This window comes from Triticum aestivum, chromosome 7A (assembly GCF_018294505.1).
Source record: "Triticum aestivum cultivar Chinese Spring chromosome 7A, IWGSC CS RefSeq v2.1, whole genome shotgun sequence".
Lineage (NCBI taxonomy): Eukaryota > Viridiplantae > Streptophyta > Magnoliopsida > Poales > Poaceae > Triticum > Triticum aestivum.
The window spans coordinates 215,235,319-215,251,151 of NC_057812.1; the positions used below are offsets into that span (position 1 = coordinate 215,235,319).

Consider the following 15,833-nt stretch of genomic DNA (forward strand, 5'->3'; position numbering starts at 1 on the left):
TATTGTTTGCTCCTATTCTGATGCATAACCTCCTTTTGTAACCTGCTTATTGTTACCTTACCGGCTTATCCTAAACTGCTTAGTATAGGTTGGTTAGTGATCCATCAGTGACCCCCACCTTGTCCTTGTTGCCCCTGCTTCATCATTGAAGACCCGATCAACGGGATCGAAGACCAGGCCCCGGCACCGCACATCACTTTCCCCTTAGTTGCTCGACACTACTGGGATACTATCGAGTGCCGAGGGTGAGACCTCTACAACACTTCTGATGTTAACCCTGTAGTGTAGCTATTCGGTCGTGGTCATCGAGGGTGATTTCCTCTTTAACCAGTTCTGATACGACTCTGTCGTGCAACCCCTCAAGTGTGAACCTCGAGGGTGATTCCTCTACGTTCACCTTGATGATTACATTGAGTGGAACCCACCGAGGGTGATTCCTTGGGTTTTCCTCTTGATGTTTGGAGTCACGGATACTTGGACTTTACAACTGTTACTTGGAAAGTGATGTGGAGACGGGTTGACCTGGAAGGTGCCCGTGAGATAATTACGAGGCGTGGCCGGGCATTCTTAGCCCTTGCCGCAAGTCCTCGAGACGGGGCAACGGGGTCACCTCTTTCGTGAGTCTCTGCTTGTTACCGCGCGTTCCTAATCCACTACGATTTGGATATTTGATCCGAGGGGCCTCTGGCCTGATAGCACTAACCATCACGTGGGCATAGTATGGGCGTTCTGCGTCGTATACATCAGCCAAAGCTTAATAGACGTCAGCGACTGAGTGGCGCGCCGGGTTGGACTGCGCAAGCGCCTGCCTTGTTGAAGGAGGTAGCTAGGTCTGCTCACCGGCCGCGTACGCAACGTGCAGGAGTTTCCGGGGAGATGGCCCATGACCCCTGGGGGCATAGGTTTAGTCCGGCGTGCTGACCTCTCTGTTAAGTCTAGGTTGGGTTGCGGCGTATTGTTTGGCCGAGGCCGGGCATGACACAGGAAAGTGTGTCTGGCCGGAGTTAATCAAGCGTGGTGGGTAAGTTGGTGCACCCCTGCAGGGAAGAACTAATCTATGCATAGCCTGTCCTACGATAACGGACACTTGGAGTTGTATCCCGATCGATACAACTAGAACTGGATACTTGTGATGAGAATTGGATGGTGATGAGGTTTTGATTGTGATGATAACTGGATAGTATGGCTCTGGGATTGCTTTCTCGCAGGGAGTCGAGAAAGGACCTCTGGCCGAGGTTGATAACACTACTACCGCTTTACTTTATGCTACTCTACTCCCTCCTGTTGCTGCAAGATGGTGGGTTCGAGAAGATGCTAGTCTTCGATAGGACTAGGCCTTCTCCCTATTCTGGCATTTCTGCAGCCCAGTCCACATATACAGCCTTCCTTTGATAATGTTGCATATGTAGTGTAGATCCTTGCTTGCGAGTACTTTGGATGAGTACTCACGGTTGCTTTGCTTCCCCTTTTCCCCCTTCTTTCTTCTTTCTGGTTGTTGCAACCAGATGGTGTAGTCCAGGAGCCAGATGCCACCTTTGACGACGGCTGCTACCCCAGGGTGCCTACTACCACGTGACGGACGCTGACGACCAAGAGTAGTTAGGAGGCTCCCAGGCAGGAGGCCTTGCCTTTTCGATCGTAGATGCTTTTGTGCTAGCCTTCTTAAGGCAAACTTGTTTAACTTATGTCTGTTCTTAGATGTTGTTGCTTCCGCTGACTCGTTTGTATTCAAGCTGATGTATTCGAGCCCTCGAGGCCCCTGGCTTGTAATATAAAGCTTGTATTATTTTAATTTGTGTCTAGAGTTGTGTTGTGATATCTTCCCGTGAGTCCTTGATCTTGATCGTACAGATTTGCGTGTATGATTAGTGTACGATTGAATCGAGGGCGTCACAAGCGATGGGCATGTCCGCGTGGAAAGCCGCCGCTATGCACAACCCGAATGAGGAGACGCCCTCAACACCATCTTTCGGTAGCATTCGCCGCATCTACTTTGCAGTGTGCCGTCGTGTTTTTGTGAGGAGTTAAGCCGACCGACTACATCAAAACTGGCAAAGGTGGGTGGCTACGGAAGTGCAGCCGACAGCAGATTGCTGAACGACAAAGATGGTGACGATGATTGACTCGGAGGACATCTACTCATGGCAGTTGTGGCAAATAACCTAGACGATGACGATGAAAAGGAGGAGAACCCTTTTTTATAGGCTCGTACAACGATGGCGATGGGTATAAATTTTGTAGGAGTCTTCCAGAGATGACATGATATAGAGAGAGGAAGAAGAAGATAGATACGAACTGCCAATCAAAGCAGCCCCCTTCCCCAGAAAACATGCATCATGGTCAAATCATATGTAGCAACAACCCATCGCCGGACAATCCACAAAGTTTATCGGCAAACGAAATCACAGGAGAATCGTTAAGCAAACTCGGGAATCGTACGCTACCATAACCTAAACCAATGCATGTGTCATTTCTTGACTTTTAATTTTTAAGATTGCAAAAAAATCTAAAGAAAACCCCACAAAAATCAAACGGACTTGGAAATAGGGATTCTAAGATGCATGCTCTCAGCCATGCCATCAAATGGATTTATATCTACTCTACTCTTATAAAAAACAGAATTGATAATGATGGTGTGCCTGCCATCCTGCAATATAAGCCGTCCGATTTATATCTAACAGAAGGAAGGAAACTATGATAATTTTATAAAAAAGTACCCACACCTCTTTTCACATTTATAAATAAGGTCTTTCCTTATTTATCCTTTTCTCTCGTAAGATAAACTACTCATATAAATGCATCTTGATGTTATCTTGCTAGTTCAAACAAAATGCAAAACATCCTCTTTCCAAAATCTAGTTGGGTCCCCCGGAACATCGCACCACCCGGCAACATACATCGCGCCCAAGCAAATCCCATTCCGCGGGCCGGATTCCCCACCACTTACCCACCCAAACCCTAGGTTTCCCATGGTGCAAGCCGCACCCAGCTCCGCCACCGCCACCGCCACCGCCGCCCCCGTCCCCGACGCCGACCCCGCCACCCCGCCGTCCCGTCTCCTCTCGAAACATCGCCCGCGACGCCGTGCAGCGCCCCCCCGCCCGACCTTGCCGCACCCCGCGCCCACGCGCGGCCTCCCCGATCTGAACCGCTGCCACTGCTGCTCCGTTCGCTTCCAGCAGCCGGCGCCGGGCGCCAAGCGACGTCCACTCCGTCCCCTCCGCTCCCTCTGGCGCGTCGTCCTCCTCTGCTCTGAATGTATCTCCCTCCTTCGCTCTGGCGCCGTCTGCTCCTACTGCCTCAACCTGGACAACCTGCCGCATGATGACTCAGCCACCTGCCGCAGCTGCAATTGCTGCGTCCACCGCCACTGCATCCCCGCTGAGCACCGTACTGCCCTGATCCAGCCTGTAGATTTGGAGAATTTCGTCTGCGTCGATTGCTGCCCTACAGTAAAGGTGGGTAGCAAGAATGTGGGCGCCGAATCTGTTCCTAAGCTGGAGTTGGTCATCAGAGAGCCTAGTCCTGCAGTGCGGAGGAAGGGGGGGCCTGTCGCTGCTGCTAAGTTGAATTCGCCGAGGAAGGTTGTGGAGGAGGTGAGGCCAGCTTGGAAGGATGCGATGGCCCTCGTTCCTGTAGGCGAGGAGTCAGAGAGCAAGGGTCCCAGTGATCCGGACCTGCCAGACGAGGCATTGGCGCTGCAGCTTCATTTGGCGATCAACGGGTCACCGAGGATTTCACGTTCTGGCAGTGCATCTGTGTCTGTCTTGGCAGGGCAGGGCAAGAGGCAGGGCAAGAGGCAGAATGGATTGGTTTATGGAAGGAAGGTTAATGAGGATCTGGGACTTTGTGTAACCAATATGATGGATCATCTGGACTATCTTGAGACCGGAGCAGAGATGGGAAGCAACTGGAATGCTAGTCAGGATTTAGGATCTGATCCCACAGCCCCTGTGGTTCTTGCACTGGAGTGTAAAGGTAAACGCCCTCAGGAGAGTCTGAGAGGTGAAAGGAAAGGTCTTCCTGAGACTAAACAACATAATAGTTTGGTGGATTGGCATAAGGTGGATCGGTATGAGAAGAAGTATAGCAAGAGGAAATCAAGTAAGCAGACAGATGTTGAAAGCACGGGAAACAAGACCTTGCCCAATGGAAAGGACATGGATGTTGGTGAAGGTGGTGAGGGCATAACTCCTATGACATAGACTGCTGCTTCTTTTTGGAGGTACGGAGAATTCTTGCACTATTTGTAACTATAGTTATATATTTGCTTTCAGTCTTGCACTATTTGTAACTATAGTTATATATTTGCTTTCAGTAACTGTATCCTGTGCTGCCCTCTACATTGTTGTTTCAGTTGTAGGCAAACAGCATCTACTACTTTGTTGGTAGCCAAAGCATAAGTTATTTATTTGCTATTGAAAAGGCATGTACGCTTCAAAATGCCGTTGCAAATATGGTGTGGCGATGCTAGCTAAATAAACTAGGAATTCATACTGTTCAGTAGTTGACTGGTTTGTGTGGTAGGTATATTTGTCCATATCAAGATATGTAAGAAAGCTTAGTATCTAAAAAATGAGGCAGTAAGCAAACCCTCATTTGGGAGGAACTTATAGCTTAGTCAAGTAGAATTTTGTGCTGCCTGATGCTCCATCTAACAGCGGATCAGTTAGGACATGCCTGTACACTCAAATATGTAAGAAAGCTAAGCTCCTTTGTGTCTCTGGCTCCCTAGCTCCCTGTCCATTTATTTTCATAGAGAGGTGATCATTTTTGCATTTGTTGAACCTATTCTTTTTCAGCTGTTTGGGAAGCAAGCCCATTTGAAAATGATTTACCACTTAGTGTAACTGATGAGTAGAGTGTTTCGGTTACTGTATGGGAATAGTGGCATTGCTTTTGTTGTATGTACCTGCATTCCCATTTTGTTGGTCACTTACCTCAGGTGTTGGGGATTTTAGTGTGTTTCATTAGTGCGTCGGTAGTTCGAATGCGGTAGAATTGCCATCAAGAAGGCTAAGGTCATGGTCGTATAACAGGAGGAGATTGTTGGAAGGTTCTTGCATCAGTAGATAAATGGATGTGCGAGAGTCTTGTGGGGAATATTATTATTAAAGGATGTCTAAGATCAAAAGATGCTGGTTCCATAGGAGTTCATGTTGTGTTAGGAAAAGTGAAGGATAAGCATGCACTGCTTAAGGATGTCATCTATCTATGTTTGAGCTAGGCAAGAAGAATCGATCTATTCTCTCCCAATTATTCGCTCATCTAGCCTAGGCCTGTATGATTCCCTGTAACCATGCCATCTAGTACCTTCAGCATTGTACTCCATCTGTTTCTAAATATAAGCCTTTTTAGATATTTCAATACGGACTACATAAAGATGTATATAGACATATTTTAGAGTGTAGATTCACCCATTTTGCTCTGTATGTAGTCCATGTTGAAATCTCTAAAAGGGCTTATATTTAGGAATGGAGGGAGTAGTTATACAAATCATGTTTCACAACATCCAGTTGAATATGTGCTACATAATTGGATGATTGGATCAACTATGGTAGAGTGAAATAATCAAATAAAAAGATCATTATCACAAGAAAAATGATGATTATGTCACACAACCTGGATCTCTATTACCACTAGTAAGTTGCCGGTGCCATGCAAATGTAATTGACATTAAATTTTATGTTTGACTTGAGTAAACTCAGTCTTTTAAGTATGTTTAGTCGAGTTATATGTTGAATTAATTCACTTTGGGATCGAAGGCCATACATAGGTACGACTCATATTATGTGCAGTGCAATTTAGGACAATAGACTGGCTAACGTTTGTAGGAGAGGAGTGTTGACTATCTCGAATGTGAGTTTGGGAGAGTGCAGTGCAGCAGTTGGAATTTACCCAAATCACATTCGATCTTGATAAGCTGAAATCCAACGACTCCATCTTCTTCGACATCCAACTTCCTTCCTTGATTTTGGTGGCTACGACAGTTGCAAGTCTGGTAGCGCGGCCTTGAGACAATGGTGAGGAACAATAGAAAGGAGAAGAAAAATAAAAATAAAATGAAAAGTCAAATCCATTTGACGACTACTATATACTTCTACTTGAGTCTAGTATTTGTTGTTTTGTTAGCTTTAGCTGCTGTTTTCTAGAGTCTTCTAGCTATGAGTAGAAGTTGAGGTGTGAAGGTTTCCCAATGCCTATTAATAGAGGTCCTCACCTCTAGTTTGTAAGCATACTATGCATCCCACTACCTATAACAGAACTCTTATAATAGAACTTAGTGTTCTGATCTAAGGTCTTGGATAAGATCTTGTGCTCTAGGAGGTTTGGGGTGAACTCCTGCTGCCATATCAGCCTATATTCGCCTCCCAACAAGTTGAACTAGTTCCTTCAACACTAGTGATGCACACTCAGCAAGGTGTAGTTCCTCCACAACCTTGTGCTGTGTCAGATAAGGTCATCCATCTACCTCCCCCCCTCCCCCCCTCCATACGACCAGACCACCAACTCCAAAACTTTACAAGTAGGAATGATTTATTAAGTTCTTCTGTTAATATGTTGTTAACCCTGTGAGTATTGTGTTCAGCAAGATAGTCAAGTATTCAACTATATTGCTCACAGTATTATCATGTATTTTAGTGTTTGAACAGTTACCTGCATTGCTAGAAATTACTTTTGACATTGCTGTTAAACCTTCGTAAGGTGATAGGAACCTCTGCCATGTTATTTTTTTTACCCTTTGCTGTTGCAGCCACACCAATGAAACTTCTTGTGATGTAACAGGTAATTCGTGATAACAGTAGTTTGCATCCAGCAATACAGGATTGAAGCTAGCAACTTGTTGGTGGCTTTGATAGCAACTACAATCAAAGTTATAGGTATGTTCGGACAAATGAGATGCTTCATGAAGGAATCAGTAATAGCAGTACTTCATGAACTTTTTGTGGCTGTGAATTAGCAAATACAAGCGAAGTTATAGGATGTTTTGACAAATGAGATGCTTCATGAAGGAGTCAACAGTAGCAGTACTTCATGCCAGCTACATGCAATCAACAACCAATAACATATTAAAATTTTAGTCGCTTGTTTTCTTACAAGTGATGGTTGAACAACATTAAGTGTTGAGGATACCAGCGAGGCATTCATGGAATTGTGGGTTGAAATGAATTTTTAAGTATTGGAGCTCTGCTTGTAGATGGTGCTAAAATTATGTGACATTGTATGTTTAGTGAATGGTAATTTTTAATTTCATGTTAGACTTATACTAGATTCCAGGAAGTCTTTTTTAATTCTTAAACTTCAGTACCTGAAATGTCAACTGCCGATCATCAACAAGAAATGAGATGTAGAAACACTAATTTAGATGATTATGGTAGATTTAGGGAAGCTAACCCTTTGGTCCAGTCCCATTTTGATCGGGAAGTCATCAGTGTCCCCATCACTTGTTCAAACATTTGTCACAACATTATTGTACATGTCCTTGATGAGGGTAATGTACTTTGTTGAGACTTAGTGTTTTCTCCAAGGCCCAACACATGACATTTTGCGGTATCTTATCATAGGCTTTCTCCAAGTCAATGAACACCATAGCAGGTCCTTCTCTTGCTCCTTGTATCTCCCCATAAGTCGTCGTACCAAGAAAATGGCTTCGATGGAAGACCTCCCAGACATAAAGCCAAACTGATTTTTGGTCATGCTTGTCATTCTTCTTAACCGGTGCTGAATGACTCTCTCCCATAGCTTGATTGTACGGCTCATCATCTTAATTCCACAGTAATTAGTACAACTTTGAACATCCCCCTTGTTCTTGAAGGTTGGTACTCCTTCCCATTATGTAGGGTGTATAAGCTTTTGGCATGGAAATTAGCGCAAGGCTGGTTGAAAATTATTGAGCCATGGTTACAGAAAGTTTTCTCCATTATATCCTTTAACAATCATGGTTGGCTGATCCACGATTGGTTAGCTTACACTAATTGCACATGAGAGAACATCGAGAGTTGAGTGTTAAAACGCCTTAGAATTTGGGATTTTCTAAAAGGCTTAGTCGCCTAATATTTTGGGAAGGAGGGAGTACTAATATACTTCACCTCCATTCTTCTGGCATCTTGTTTGCTCAAAAAATTGAGGTTGAAAAGCTTATTTAGCCATACTATCGCTGTCTTCGAGGCCTCTCCACACCTCAATGCGGATGCAATCAGGGCCCATCGCCTTGCCTCAGAACGCATGTTAGTATCATCAAGGGAGTCGGCCAGTTCAATGGTAGAGCTCTCATTCTCTCCATTGAACAGCTTGTCGAAGTGCTCCCGTCATCTATCTATGCTTAATCTCCTCGTCCTTCACTAGGAGCTGATCTGATCCGTCCTTGATGCATTTGGCTGGGTCGGTCGACATCCCTCGTCTTCCTCTCTCGGATCTTTGGTCATCTTATAGATTTTCCTTTTGCCTTACTTCGTGTCTAAGCGCTGGTAGAGGTCCTCATACACCCGATCCCTTGCCTTACTCACAACTCGCTTTTTTCTATGTTGTCTGCACTCCTATCCCGGTGTAGGCGTATGAAACAATCTTTTTTCTCCTTAATAGCCTTTTGGGCATCATCGTTCCACCACCAGGTATCTTTAACTTTGCTTCTACTTCCCCTGGCAACTCCAAACTCCTCTGAAGCCACCTTAAGAATGCAAGTTGCCATCTTCATCCACATATTGTCTATATCACCTACTTCCTTCCAAGGACCCTCCTTAATGACCCTCTCCTTGAAAGCCTGAGCTGTCTCCTCCTTGAGCTTCCACCACTTAGTTCTAGCGACTTTGGCGCACTTATCCCGCTGGACATGAATCCGAAAGCGAAATTCAGCCACCACAAGCTTATGTTGAGGGACAACACTCTCGAGGTATCACCTTACAATCTAGGCAAGCACGCCCTTCTTCTCTTCTCAAGAGGACGAAATCAATCTGGCTAAGAGTGTTAACCACTAATAAAAATCTAGATGCGATTCTCTCTTTTTAAAGTGGGTGTTAGCTACGATCATGTTGTAGGCTAGAACGAAGCTTAAGACATCTCCTTGATTCCCGATGCCATAGCCAAAGTCCCCATGCACCGCTCCAAAACCTGTGTTAGATGTACCCACATGGGCATTGAGGTCTCCTATGAAGAGCTTCTCGCCTATAGGTACACTTCTAACAATGTCCTCTAGGCCTTCCCATTACTCCCTCTTGGTGTTCTCATTGTGGCCTATTTGTGTTATGCTGATAACATTGAGAACCAAGTCCCCAGCTACCAACTTAGGATAATCTGGGCCCCACGCCTTTTGATGTCTACCATTCCATACTTGAGGCTCTTGTTGATCAAGATTCCTACTCCATTTCTGTTTGCAGTTGTCCCGGTGTACCACAGCTTGAAGCCGATATTCTCAACGTCCTTCGCCTTTTGTCCCCTACATTTGGTTTCTTGGACGCAAAGGGTATAAACATTACTCCTCATCGTTATATCAACTAGCTCTCAGGGACCCTATGTTCCAGCTACCTAAGCAGATCCTACTAGGCTCGGCTAGCTTCCTTATCCTTTGCACTCGTCGTGTCAAATGCAAAGACCCTTGCTCATTTTTATTACCTGGGTGTCGATGTAGTGTGCCACTAAGGATGCGACGACCTGATCCTTGCTAACTTGTCACTGTATCCAGATCAAGATACGGCGCGCCACCAAGGGGGTGACGGCCCGACTCTTACCCATTTGACAATACACCTGGGTTATGATATGGCGTGTCGTTAAGAGGGTTACACCCCAACGATATTCTTTTGGGTTTCATCTCCATAAGAGTGGCTGAGTTTGATGTTGGCTCGCCGCCTAACCAACACAACCCTCCTCCTTTACCTGGGCTTGGGACCAGCTATGTTGAGGCAACATAGGTGGAGTTGTCGAAGCCGTGGAGTAGCAATAATGTAATACCCTGCTCGTTTGTGTGAGGCCCATGTGCAGTTCCGTGATGGGATTAGTCTCGTATGGGAAGTTTACACCTGTTCCAAACACAAAACCTGCAGGTTAACCTTTTGACACGAAGCGAGGACTAAAGTGTGAGAGGGGTGCCATGTACACGTGGGCCCACTCTGTAGGTGGGCAGTGCATTAAGTGGATTTGGGCCAAAGCGTTACTGGTGTCATGAGAGCGAACCCTCACTGCATGGGTTGCGTGCGCATTTGGACCCATGGAGGGAACATGGCACGTGATGTGTACCATGGGTGACCATGGACGTTTGCTGATTAGCAGTGTGCTACCAAGGGCATCAGCCCTGGGTGGTGGTTGCTGAGTCGGCTCTGACCCTAGTACACCATTAAGGGAAGAAGAATGACATTCTCGAGTTGCACTCTTCCTGGGCCGCCTCTCCCGTCTCCGCCTTCCCTCTCCCATTGCCACCGCCAAATGCCAGAATGAGGCTGGCCTCCATCCAGCACTGAGACGTGCATAAGAAAGTCCTTTATGTAGCCTTCAGAAACCTTGCCAAGGTCAGGACTGATGGCAGGCGACATGATAAGAGCACAAGCCAGTTGCATTAGCGCTAGCCTGGCAATGTCTGCCATTTGTAGGAGGCGCAGATCGTATGACAGTCCCTGCGTCTACATCTGCCACATGTGTGGTGGCACTCTCTCTTCCTGGTTGATGCAGTTGCTTGGTGACTGTCACCGGTAGTCGTCGGACTAGATGGTTTGCTGCTCTCCTTTAATCTTTCACTTCCAAAGAGCAAGCTTCCTTACACATAGCTTTGATGATGTGATTGAAGCCTCCTTGGTGGTGAAGCTCATTATCTGCGTTTTTGGGTTGGCACTGCCGATGAGCATGCACTGCAGGATGTCCATGCTAACACCACATGGACCATTTCCTTGGTGCCTGCCCACATTCCCTGAGTCTAGCAGTCATCAGCAAACTTTCTTGCATCTCAGGCCACCCTTGCTGGATGGTTCAAGGCTGATGGTTGCGATGGCATGTACAACAACCTTTCTTGCATCTCAGGCCACCCTTGCTGGATGGTTCAAGGCTGATGGTTGCGATGGCATGTACAACAACCTGGCTGTTGTGAGCAGCACTACCCATGGTGGAAGGTTGCCATATCTATCTTTTCACCGTGTCGGTTGGGATGACGATGTTCTTTTAGCTGTGCTGCAAATGGACAAGTTAAGATCATAACGCATGTCTGCATCTGATGTTCAGACCTTTGTGTTAACGATGGCAGTGTACCGGCACTCCTTGTGGCGGTGGTCATCCTGTCTTCATCTGGCATGACAGAGAGTGTGTTTAATGCTGGTTTAGCGAGTGTTATTGCATCGTTTTTGGTAGTAAAAAGTCTTATCCTCAGCAGGATGGGTCATGGGATCTTCATCTTCTCCTGGTTATTCATCTCCTGAGCTTCAGTGTCACTTATTCACACTTTTCGCCACTCCCTTTGGTTCCCCATTGAGACTGAAGCAATGGTATTTGATGATACGATGATATGTGCTAGGATTTTAGAGAGAGGGACTAAGGGACAGCTCTCTTCCTGTGAGGCAAGGTTGAGGAAGAATCTCATCTATTTTCTTGCTTAATTCTGAACTGTAGTAGATACTCACTAGTCCTTTTATATATAGGATGACTCTTGACTTGATCGATGAGTTGCTAAGGCATCTCCAACGCCATCCCCTAAAACGGCCACGGTAATTGGTCCGCTGACACGGATATGGGGCCGTCCATCCAACCCTGTCCTCTAAATACCCGCCCTTGCTTTTTTATCCGTAGCACTCAAAATAATAATAGAAAATAGCACAATTCATCCATAAATAGCTTACAAATATTCCTAGCACAACAATAGTTCAAATGTAAATATTACATTTGAGATAACCGGATGTTCAACAAGTTCTTCGAATTCATCTATTCCAGATTCAACGATACTTGAGTCAGAATCGGCACAAGTCCTCCCCCGCAGTGTTGCCCTTGAGCTTCATCCAACAATGTATGAAACGTAAATTGCCTCCCCTCGGTCCTGTGTACATCACGTCAGCGTGTTCGGGCTATACAACTTGATGATTATCAAGTTGAAACATTGAGTGAATCAATGAATTGACCAACATATAGAGCAACAAGAAGCAAAACTTATGATCTCCATGGTTGACGAGCGCGATGGCCACATTGTCTCCACTTGTGCAACCGCACCGCAAAACTTCATGACGGTGTTGAAGATGGTGTACCACCGATGGGCAAGCAACTTCACAATGAGATCATGGATCACGTGTGTGTCGTAGGGCGTGAGGTGCTTTTGCTCAAGAAACGAAGCACACATGTTTTGCCAAAACAGCGAGTCCCCTTGCCTCGTGCCTAAAAAGTCCGCAGATACGACCTTCCACGCATCGCACAACAACTCATCCTCCATCACCGAGTACCTCGCCATCGTGCTTACAATAGAAAATGATGGTTCAACAAAAAAGCCCTATGGCATTTGACGGAACACCTACCGGGCGTGATGGACGGCGGGGGGTACCTGGCTACGGACTGATCCTGGGTGGACGGTGGCGTAGTCCAAGGCGGATAGGCGTGTGGGTGGGGACTGCATACATCCGAGGATGCCTGGGCGGCGGCTGGAGAGGTACAGCGGCTGGAGAGGTACAACGACAGAGGAGGGAGAAGGTGTGGATGCAAAGCAAGGGGGGAGCAGGGGTGGAGTGGAAGAAAAGGTGGACCGGGGGTGTCAAAGTCCAACATGGAGGGCGGTCCGCGCGCGCGTTTAAAAACCTGTTTTGCGGAATCCGGACAACCGTACTGGTCTACGGACCGATGGGGTACCGCGGTGGATGGCAAATTGCGCCCCGACAGCTTGGTCCGGACGGCTGCAGGCGTAAACAATGGTAGAGAGTAGAGACAGTGTGCTTTGCTTTTGAATACCCATAGTTGTGTGATAACTAATACTCCCTCCGTTCCAAATTACTTGTCGCAGGTATGGATGTATCTAGATGTATTTTAGTTCTAGATACATCTATTTCTGCGACCAGTAATTTGGAACGGAGGGAGTAAAAATGGTGATGTGCACAATATACTTGTTTCTCATGAATTTATCAGCTGAACTTATTGGGTGCATGAATTTATATATTAGGGATCCCGTTAGTTAGGAAAGTAGCATTAAATAAGATTGTATCTCTCAAATTGATTGTAGTATATGGGTAATGCATGCATCCATCTGTAATACTCCCTCCTTTTCTACATACGGATGTATATAGACATACTTTAGAGTGTAGATTCACTCATTTTGCTCTGTATGTAGTCCATATTGGAATCTCTAAAAAGACTTATATTTAGGAACGGAGGGAGTAATATTTAATCTTTACTCATTATATATTGTAAGTGGAATTGGTGCCTGCGGTGGGCTGGTAGTATGTCGTGTTATATACTTATATCATCTCTCCCCCTTTGCAATATACGTGGCCCTGGTGGGTGCTAAGTCCTTGAACGAACAAATTGATGATGAACCCTAAATTCACCCGCCACTTTCCCTTCCTCCTATTCAGCTCGTCGCCATGTCTTCTTCCTGCAACTCAGCTTGTCACCGCCATTTCCAATCCTAGGTATCTCCTTCTATGCCATATTAGTATGGTCGCTACCTCCATTATTAGCCCAGCTTGTTTGATTATGTATGGTTCTTGTGCAGATTGGCAAATAGTCGGGGTTGAGGAAAGGGCCGCCACCACAGCGAGGCGTTTCACAAATCCAAAGGTGCATCTACACCCAAACCATGTCATTTCAGCGTCAGTTGATTAGACTCTCAAACTTGCTGTTTTTACAATGTCATATGCATGATTCAACACAAGATTTACCGCCCAGCCTGGTTTGGATACATACACCGGTTGCAAAGTTTTATTACCAAATAAATTCCACATAGAAAAGGTGTAAAGAGGCAGCCTTATCCCTTTGCAGGCAGCACACGGTGAGAAGATGACCTGGTATCATCAAAGGTGTGAGGACGTTGGCGGGGTTTGGACTTGCAGAGGATGGCATTACAGTGGATGCAGATATAAGATGATAAAAGGGCAAGCACAAAGCAATCAGTGCCATCAGGAATTGCTAGCCATTGCCTCATTTGCTGTGACTGCAGTCTGTAGGTCTGGCCTATAATTTTTCTTGTCTGCATTTTTAGGTATTTTGCTATCCTGTTCTACTGCTTGGTCATAAGGTGTTTCATTTTTTTACATAGCAGTAAAAAATTATGTCGATCTTGTTTTTCCTCCGCAGATATTAATTTTAACACTGCATACATACTACCATCATGTTTGCGGACTGATACTGAGTATTTATGTTGACTGAAGTTTTCATATACATTTTCTGTCACTAATGAATATAGTTTGCCTTTATGCATATACACGTTTTAGGACTTGGTTGCCTTGTACTCCTTCCGTCCCAAAAGGCTTGTCTTAGATTTGTCTAGATACGGATGTATCTAGACACGTTTTAGTGTTAGATACATCCGTATCTAGATAAATACTGTACAAGACAGATTTGTCTAGATATGGATGTATCTGGACACGTTTTAGTGTTAGATACATCGGTATCTAGATAAATACTGTATAAGGCTGGTTGTAATGAGGAGTATCATATACTACTATCATGCATATGATACTACCTTCGTAATGCATAGTATCATAAGTTAGTATCTTATGTTGCCTTATTAATTGACATGCATGACACAAAGTAGTACACCATTTAATATGATACAGTATCGTGATATGATACCACACCCTCTTTCCTCATTTAATTGTGTGCCACATCATAAAAAAAGTCCAGTTGACATGCATGATACCGCGACCAGCCTAAGACAATCTTTTTGGGACGGAGGTAATAAATGTCATGAATATATTTATTTATACTAAAAAGTGAATCGTCTTTCTGCAGGAATTTCCTACTCATCTGGATAAGAGGGCCATCAAAATCACGATATATGTACATATCTGTGTCTGGTGAATTTGAAATTGTGAGTCTTACCAGTGGCACCTTTTGGACCTTTTATATCCGTCCAGATTCAGAACTGGACATGAGGTTCATCCAAACGTTTGGGAACTGCAGAAGGTTAATCAAAATGGTTTTTGCAAAAAAGTTAACTGGTGGCAAGCATAATGAAAATGCTGAAATGCATGGTCTCGTTTGGCACATAAGACGGCTATCCAGATTCCAGAGGCAATATTACTGCATGATGATTTGGTTTGTATCCCAATCTCTAGTCATGGAGTTAGTGCAAACATATCGGAAATTACACTAATCTCGTTTTCTGGTTCTGATACCGGACGAGGACCTCAGTTTGGCTAATGTGAGCAGTTTGGACTAATGTGTTTGGATCATTCTCATTTGTTTCCGCATTGATGGATTTTCAGTTTTCCACTAATGTGAGCAAATCAGAATAGGCTAGTTCACTTCAGAATGCTGGAAAATATTAGCAACCCTGCCATTACCATCTACAGTACTAGGCTAATTATGGGTCACTTGCTGTAAGCATGTGTAATTGGTGCCTGAACTCCTTTGAAGTGCTTCTAGCTTGTTCCTTTAATTCTTTTTTTTTTGCGGGAATTTTTGATCTATTTATCTTTATCATGAGCAAACATTAGAAATAATAAAAATTACATTGAGCTCTGTAGATCACCTAGTAACGACTACAAGCACGGAAGGGAGCTGAAGGTGTGCCGCCGTCATTGTCCCTTCCTTATTGGAGAGGCAAAACTTGTTAGACCGTTGGTAAATCATTGTGCTAAACCCTTGTAGGATCAGCACATCAGAACAACAATTGCCAATAAAGAACCAACCGAGCAAATAGGGAGGTCTAAATCGTTGTG

General features: G+C 45.0%; 1 protein-coding gene across 4 annotated transcripts; it reads left to right on the plus strand.

The window, feature by feature from the left end:
* Positions 1-2,892: 2,892 nt before the first annotated feature.
* Positions 2,893-15,532, plus strand: LOC123150894 (uncharacterized). 4 transcript variants are annotated; one of them, XR_006475393.1, is made up of 6 exons: positions 2,897-4,225; positions 6,787-6,881; positions 13,524-13,580; positions 13,664-13,728; positions 13,930-14,114; positions 14,902-15,532. XR_006475393.1 is itself a non-coding variant. In XM_044570706.1 (2 exons), exon 1 carries the CDS (start codon positions 2,970-2,972, stop codon positions 4,203-4,205), a length of 1,236 nt encoding a protein of 411 aa, XP_044426641.1. In that variant the 5' UTR covers positions 2,897-2,969; the 3' UTR covers positions 4,206-4,225; positions 6,787-7,259. The 4 variants fall into 4 exon arrangements, 1 of the variants encoding a protein (XP_044426641.1); XR_006475395.1 differs by lacking the exon at positions 6,787-6,881 and having other exon boundaries at positions 2,893-4,225; positions 13,930-14,149; XR_006475394.1 differs by having other exon boundaries at positions 13,524-13,728; positions 13,930-14,149.
* The last annotated feature ends 301 nt before the right edge of the window (positions 15,533-15,833 follow it).